The sequence below is a fragment of the Salvelinus namaycush genome, unplaced genomic scaffold (genome assembly GCF_016432855.1).
Source record: "Salvelinus namaycush isolate Seneca unplaced genomic scaffold, SaNama_1.0 Scaffold432, whole genome shotgun sequence".
Taxonomy (NCBI): domain Eukaryota; kingdom Metazoa; phylum Chordata; class Actinopteri; order Salmoniformes; family Salmonidae; genus Salvelinus; species Salvelinus namaycush.
The window spans coordinates 65,838-75,000 of NW_024061123.1; the positions used below are offsets into that span (position 1 = coordinate 65,838).

Sequence of the window (9,163 nt, forward strand, 5' to 3'; positions counted from 1 at the left end):
GACTCATCTATACTAGCACGGACAGGTGAGCAGAGGAATGAGCAGTGACTCATCTATACTAGCACGGACAGGTGAGCAGAGGAATGAGCAGTGACTCATCTATACTAGCACGGACAGGTGAGCAGAGGAATGAGCAGTGACTCATCTATACTAGCACGGACAGGTGAGCAGAGGAATGAGCAGTGACTCATCTATACGAGCACGGACAGGTGAGCAGAGGAATGAGCAGTGACTCATCTATACTAGCACGGACAGGTGAGCAGAGGCATGAGCAGTGTCTCATCTATACTAGCACGGACAGGTGAGCAGAGGAATGAGCAGTGACTCATCTATACTAGCACGGACAGGTGAGCAGAGGAATGAGCAGTGACTCATCTATACTAGCACGGACAGGTGAGCAGAGGAATGAGCAGTGACTCATCTATACTAGCACGGACAGGTGAGCAGAGGAATGAGCAGTGACTCATCTATACTAGCACGGACAGGTGAGCAGAGGAATGAGCAGTGACTCATCTATACTAGCACGGACAGGTGAGCAGAGGAATGAGCAGTGACTCATCTATACTAGCACGGACAGGTGAGCAGAGGAATGAGCAGTGACTCATCTATACTAGCACGGACAGGTGAGCAAAGGCATGAGCAGTGACTCATCTATACTAGCACGGACAGGTGAGCAGAGGAATGAGCAGTGACTCATCTATACTAGCACGGACAGGTGAGCAGAGGAATGAGAAGTGACTCATCTATACTAGCACGGACAGGTGAGCAGAGGCATGAGCAGTGACTCATCTATACTAGCACGGACAGGTGAGCAGAGGAATGAGAAGTGACTCATCTATACTAGCACGGACAGGTGAGCAGAGGAATGAGCAGTGACTCATCTATACTAGCACGGACAGGTGAGCAGAGGAATGAGCAGTGACTCATATATACTAGCACGGACAGGTGAGCAGAGACATGAGCAGTGACTCATCTATACTAGCACGGACAGGTGAGCAGAGGAATGAGCAGTGACTCATCTATACTAGCACGGACAGGTGAGCAGAGGAATGAGCAGTGACTCATATATACTAGCACGGACAGGTGAGATGGACACACACGGAAATTATCTGACACACCTGGGTAAAATATTTGAAGTGTGCTTGCTTTGTAGTCCAAAAACCGTCCCAAACTCTAAGCTAAATCAAGCACACCTCAAACTCCAAGCTAAATCAAGCACACCTCAAATTCCAAGCTAAATCAAGCACACCTCAAACTGCAAGCTAAATCAAGCACACCTCAAACTCCAAGCTAAATCAAGCACACCTCAAACTGCAAGCTAAATCAAGCACACCTCAAACTGCAAGCTAAATCAAGCACACCTCAAACTCCAAGCTAAATCAAGCACACCTCAAACTCCGTTTGCATTGACGTGTATTTCACCCAGGAGTAGTGTTTGAATATTAGTATTTGTATTTATTAAGGATCCTCATTAGTTCCTGCCAAGGCAGCAGCTACTCTTCCTGGGGTTTATTATGGATCCCCATTAGTTCCTGTCAAGACATCAGCATTCATTCTGAATGTAGGAATTTTAGGGATCGCATTTCCTTCCTGACTCCGTGTCGTCTTCTAAAGAAACAGCACATTCATTCGGCTGAATGTGAAAGCTAATCGCTGTACATTTGTTTATGGGCCAAGGCCATAGGCTGTTTTCACAACATATATTGTGTCTAACAAGCCAAATGTCTGCTACAACTTTATATGAACATACAAGTCATTCTAAAAACCACAAGTGTCAGACAGTGTAACACCCCACAGCATCTGAAGTGGTGCGTCTGTCTGTCAATGACAATCTCTTCTTTCACAGCGCCGCTGTCATTATTACAATCTAAATGCAAATGAGTGTAACGCCTTGAGGCTTTCCCCACTGAGCCAGTGGTTTCTGTTAATGTGTCTCTGGTGTTATTGGTGTTTCCATCAGGAGTGTGACACAAAAAGACTTGGCGTTGAGCAGAATCAACAACCTCTGCATCATCAAGATAGTTGCTTTGTGAGAAGGTGTTCAAGTCCACAGTCAGCCATTGTTACAGTGCTTTCGGAAATGTATTCAGACCCCTTGACTTTTTCCACATTTTGTTACGTTACAGCCTTATTCTTTTTTTATTTTGTTTAAATGTCCTCATCAATGTACACACAATACCCCATAATGACATCACAATACCCCCTAATGGCATCACAATACCCCATAATGACATCACAATACCCCATAATGACATCACAATACCCCATAATGACATCACAATACCCCATAATGACATCACAATACCCCATAATGACATCACAATACCCCATAATGACATCACAATACCCCATAATGGCAAAGCAAAAACAGGTTTTTAGACATTTTTGCACATTTATTAAAAAGAAAAAACTGAAATATCAAATTTACATAAGTATTCAGACCCTTTACTCAGTACTTTGTTGAAGCACCTTTGACAGCGATTACAGCCTCAAGTCTTTTTGGGTATGACGCTACAAGCTTGGCACACCTGTATTTGGGGACTTTCTCCCATTCTTCTCTGCAGATCCTCTCAAGCTCTGTCAGGATGGATGGGTGAACCTTCGCCCCAGTCTGAGGTCCTGAGCGATCTGGAGCAGGTTTTCATCAAGGATCTCTCTGTACTTTCCTCCGTTCATCTTTGCCGTCGATGCTAACTAGTCTCCCAGTCCCTGCCGCTGAAAAACATCCCCACAGCATGATGCTGCCACCAATATGCTTCACCGTAGGGATGGTTCCAGGTTTCCTCCAGACATGACGCTTGGCATTCAGGCCAAAGTGTTCAATCTTGGTTTCATCAGACCTGAGAATCTTATTTCTCATGGTCTGAAAGTCTTTAGGTGCCTTTTGGCAAACTCCAAGCAGGCTGTCATGTGCCTTTTTACTGATGAGTAGCTTCCGTCTGACCACTCTACCATAAAGGCCTGATTGGTGGAGAGCTGCAGAGATGGTTGTCCTTCTGGAAGGTTCTCCCATCTCCACAGAGGAACTCTGGAGCTCTTTGAGAGTGACCTTCGGGTTCTTGGTCACCTCCACTTCCCGCACAATTTCTTCGACCTCGTGGCTTGGTTTTTGCTCTGACATGCACTGTCAACTGTGGGACCTTATATAGACAAGTGTGTGCCTTTCCAAATCATGGACTCCCAGTCAAGTTGTAGAAACATCTCAAGGATGATCGATGGGAACAAGATGCACCTGATCTCAATTTCCAGTCTCAAAGAAAAAGGGTCTGAATACTTATGTAAATAAGGTATTTCTGTTTATTTGTTTTATTACAAATTTGCTAAAATGTTGTCATTATGGTGTATTGTGTGTAGATTGATGAGGATCATTTTTATTTAATCCATTTTTAGAATAAGGCTGTAATGTAACAAAATGTGGACAAAGTCAAGGTGTCTGAATACTTTCCGAATGTGCTGTATGTACCAGATGAAAGGTACCAGTGGCTTGGCATTAGACCCAAGAGAGGACAGGAGCCATGTCCCACTGAGACACGGTGCCGGGTACTGCTGGTCCGCCGTGTAGATAGAAACAGAAAAGTCTTTTGGCTAAAACACAGGGGTAAATCGTCAGTGGAAACTCACCACTGGTCAATTGGTTGTATTTGTTAATTTCTTATTGCAGAGATCATGTGTGGTAGCTCTCTGTTGGGCCTGATGGAGACTGTTAAAACTCTGATGTGAATATTAAGATACAGCTCTGCAGAAGTGACTCATTTATCAATGTAATGTGTTGATGGATGTAATTCAAGCAGTTTGTGGTCTTTGAGGTGGGACACAGTCTGGGGAAATCAGTGATTTAATAATGTCATTAAATTCCCTGCTTGCTAATCTTTTTGTTTTGTCAACAATGTGAATGTCAAAATGACTTTTCTCCCAACGGGATTTATATGTGAATGACTGTGACTTTTACACAGCCTGATCTCTGACCTCTGACCTCACTTCTTATCATTTGAACTTCATCTCGACAACCCAGAAGTAAAATCTCACGTAATTTGGTCAGATGCTAATCTCCAGGAGAGATTAGAACGTCATTGGTCCGACAGACATTTGAGTGATGAAACATGATGAAGAACTTCTCTCATCAGATGAATGTTGGATGTCTACATGCCAGATACACAACCCTGTTCAGATGGATGTCTACATGCCAGATACACAACCCTGTGTCCAGATGGATGTCTACATGCCAGATACACAACCCTGTGTCCAGATGGATGTCTACATGCCAGATACACAACCCTGTGTCCAGATGGATGTCTACATGACAGATACACAACCCTGTTCAGATGGATGTCTACATGACAGATACACAACCCTGTTCAGATGGATGTCTACATGCCAGATACACAACCCTGTCCAGATGGATGTCTACATGACAGATACACAACCCTGTGTTCAGATGGATGTCTACATGCCAGATACACAACCCTGTGTCCAGATGGATGTCTACATGCCAGATACACAACCCTGTCCAGATGGATGTCTACATGCCAGATACACAACCCTGTTCAGATGGATGTCTACATGACAGATACACAACCCTGTTCAAATGGATGTCTACATGCCAGATACACAACCCTGTGTCCAGATGGATGTCTACATGACAGATACACAACCCTGTGTCCAGATGGATGTCTACATGACAGATACACAACCCTGTTCAGATGGATGTCTACATGCCAGATACACAACCCTGTGTCCAGATGGATGTCTACATGCCAGATACACAACCCTGTTCAGATGGATGTCTACATGCCAGATACACAACCCTGTGTCCAGATGGATGTCTACATGCCAGATACACAACCCTGTCCAGATGGATGTCTACATGCCAGATACACAACCCTGTCCAGATGGATGTCTACATGACAGATACACAACCCTGTCCAGATGGATGTCTACATGACAGATACACAACCCTGTTCAGATGGATGTCTACATGCCAGATACACAACCCTGTCCAGATGGATGTCTACATGCCAGATACACAACCCTGTCCAGATGGATGTCTACATGCCAGATACACAACCCTGTCCAGATGGATGTCTACATGACAGATACACAACCCTGTGTCCAGATGGATGTCTACATGCCAGATACACAACCCTGTTCAGATGGATGTCTACATGCCAGATACACAACCCTGTCCAGATGGATGTCTACATGACAGATACACAACCCTGTCCAGATGGATGTCTACATGCCAGATACACAACCCTGTTCAGATGGATGTCTACATGCCAGATACACAACCCTGTCCAGATGGATGTCTACATGCCAGATACACAACCCTGTGTCCAGATGGATGTCTACATGCCAGATACACAACCCTGTCCAGATGGATGTCTACATGCCAGATACACAACCCTGTTCAGATGGATGTCTACATGCCAGATACACAACCCTGTCCAGATGGATGTCTACATGCCAGATACACAACCCTGTGTTCAGATGGATGTCTACATGCCAGATACACAACCCTGTTCAGATGGATGTCTACATGCCAGATACACAACCCTGTGTCCAGATGGATGTCTACATGCCAGATACACAACCCTGTCCAGATGGATGTCTACATGCCAGATACACAACCCTGTTCAGATGGATGTCTACATGCCAGATACACAACCCTGTGTCCAGATGGATGTCTACATGCCAGATACACAACCCTGTTCAGATGGATGTCTACATGCCAGATACACAACCCTGTCCAGATGGATGTCTACATGCCAGATACACAACCCTGTCCAGATGGATGTCTACATGCCAGATACACAACCCTGTTCAGATGGATGTCTACATGCCAGATACACAACCCTGTGTTCAGATGGATGTCTACATGCCAGATACACAACCCTGTCCAGATGGATGTCTACATGCCAGATACACAACCCTGTCCAGATGGATGTCTACATGCCAGATACACAACCCTGTGTTCAGATGGATGTCTACATGCCAGATACACAACCCTGTCCAGATGGATGTCTACATGCCAGATACACAACCCTGTTCAGATGGATGTCTACATGCCAGATACACAACCCTGTGTCCAGATGGATGTCTACATGCCAGATACACAACCCTGTGTCCAGATGGATGTCTACATGCCAGATACACAACCCTGTCCAGATGGATGTCTACATGCCAGATACACAACCCTGTCCAGATGGATGTCTACATGACAGATACACAACCCTGTCCAGATGGATGTCTACATGCCAGATACACAACCCTGTCCAGATGGATGTCTACATGCCAGATACACAACCCTGTTCAGATGGATGTCTACATGCCAGATACACAACCCTGTCCAGATGGATGTCTACATGCCAGATACACAACCCTGTTCAGATGGATGTCTACATGACAGATACACAACCCTGTGTCCAGATGGATGTCTACATGCCAGATACACAACCCTGTCCAGATGGATGTCTACATGCCAGATACACAACCCTGTCCAGATGGATGTCTACATGCCAGATACACAACCCTGTCCAGATGGATGTCTACATGCCAGATACACAACCCTGTTCAGATGGATGTCTACATGCCAGATACACAACCCTGTGTCCAGATGGATGTCTACATGCCAGATACACAACCCTGTTCAGATGGATGTCTACATGCCAGATACACAACCCTGTGTCCAGATGGATGTCTACATGCCAGATACACAACCCTGTCCAGATGGATGTCTACATGCCAGATACACAACCCTGTCCAGATGGATGTCTACATGCCAGATACACAACCCTGTTCAGATGGATGTCTACATGCCAGATACACAACCCTGTCCAGATGGATGTCTACATGCCAGATACACAACCCTGTTCAGATGGATGTCTACATGACAGATACACAACCCTGTGTCCAGATGGATGTCTACATGCCAGATACACAACCCTGTTCAGATGGATGTCTACATGCCAGATACAAAACCCTGTCCAGATGGATGTCTACATGACAGATACACAACCCTGTGTCCAGATGGATGTCTACATGCCAGATACACAACCCTGTCCAGATGGATGTCTACATGCCAGATACACAACCCTGTCCAGATGGATGTCTACATGACAGATACACAACCCTGTGTCCAGATGGATGTCTACATGCCAGATACACAACCCTGTGTCCAGATGGATGTCTACATGCCAGATACACAACCCTGTCCAGATGGATGTCTACATGACAGATACACAACCCTGTGTCCAGATGGATGTCTACATGCCAGATACACAACCCTGTCCAGATGGATGTCTACATGCCAGATACACAACCCTGTTCAGATGGATGTCTACATGCCAGATACACAACCCTGTCCAGATGGATGTCTACATGACAGATACACAACCCTGTTCAGATGGATGTCTACATGACAGATACACAACCCTGTCCAGATGGATGTCTACATGCCAGATACACAACCCTGTCCAGATGGATGTCTACATGCCAGATACACAACCCTGTGTTCAGATGGATGTCTACATGACAGATACACAACCCTGTGTCCAGATGGATGTCTACATGACAGATACACAACCCTGTGTCCAGATGGATGTCTACATGCCAGATACACAACCCTGTCCAGATGGATGTCTACATGCCAGATACACAACCCTGTCCAGATGGATGTCTACATGACAGATACACAACCCTGTTCAGATGGATGTCTACATGCCAGATACACAACCCTGTCCAGATGGATGTCTACATGCCAGATACACAACCCTGTGTCCAGATGGATGTCTACATGCCAGATACACAACCCTGTCCAGATGGATGTCTACATGCCAGATACACAACCCTGTTCAGATGGATGTCTACATGCCAGATACACAACCCTGTCCAGATGGATGTCTACATGCCAGATACACAACCCTGTGTTCAGATGGATGTCTACATGCCAGATACACAACCCTGTCCAGATGGATGTCTACATGCCAGATACACAACCCTGTTCAGATGGATGTCTACATGCCAGATACACAACCCTGTTCAGATGGATGTCTACATGCCAGATACACAACCCTGTTCAGAATCTCTGCCTTTCCTCTTGATAATACAACAGAGCATGAACTAACTCTATCGCCCTGTTCTCTCTCTTCTCCCCCAAACCCCTGTTCTCTCTCTTCTCCCCCTTAACCATCCCCCCAAACCCATGTTCTCTCTCTTCCATCCCTCACCCCCAAATAACCCTCTCTACCCTCTTCTCCCCCCCAGTCCCAGCCCCAGTGCGCTCTCTCCACGTCCAGGGTGGTAAGCGTACTGATCGTCTCTCCATCAGCTGGCTGCCTGGGGCAGGGGAGTGGAGTGGGTACCAAGTGGTCCTGTACGGTGGCCTGGAGGGCTCAACCACTACCCTGGCAGCCCAGGAGCTGGGCATGGAGCAGAGAGAACACCTGTTCCAGGGACTGGTACCTGGCCGTGTGTACCGGGCTGAGGTGGTCACACACAGTGGAGAGCTGACTAATACTGCGTCTGCAAAGGGAAGAACGGGTCAGTACACAACCCTCTCTCTCTCTCTGAAACTCATAGTCATTTATAATGATCCAATGATGCCAGGGTTGATAGTTGTTATAGAATGTGTCCATTCTACTTTAACAACTATGTTGACTAGTACTACCTTAGTTAGAGAATACCTTAGTACCTTAATACCTTAGTTAGAATACCTTAGTACCTTAATACCTTAGTTAGAATACCTTAGTACCTTAATACCTTAGTTAGAGAATACCTTAGTACCTTAGTACCTTAGTTAGAATACCTTAGTACCTTAGTACCTTAGTTAGAATACCTTAGTACCTTAGTTAGAATACCTTAGTACCTTAGTACCGTAGTACCTTAGTTAGAATACCTTAGTACCTTAGTTAGAATACCTTAGTACCTTAGTTAGAATACCTTAGTACCTTAGTTAGAATACCTTAGTACCTTAATACCTTAGTTAGAGAATACTCTACACTCTGGGTCCATGGATCCAGAGTTCAAATGACAGAAAAAAATTAACACACAGAATTAGTTCAACTTATTCAGAATATTGTTACTTGTAGTAAAGCCTCTGTCTGTCTGTGTTTTGTGCTACTTGTAGTAAAGCCTGTATCTGTCTGTGTTTTGTGTTGCTTGTAGT

General features: G+C 45.3%; 1 protein-coding gene across 1 annotated transcript in view; it reads left to right on the plus strand.

The window, feature by feature from the left end:
• The window catches only part of LOC120041301 (receptor-type tyrosine-protein phosphatase beta-like), a 102,081-nt gene that overhangs the window by 38,822 nt on the left and 54,096 nt on the right, over window positions 1–9,163 (plus strand). The window contains exon 14 of the mRNA XM_038986240.1: window positions 8,263–8,538. Coding sequence (XP_038842168.1) covers window positions 8,263–8,538 — 276 coding nt within the window. The remainder of the gene's footprint in view (window positions 1–8,262; window positions 8,539–9,163) is intronic.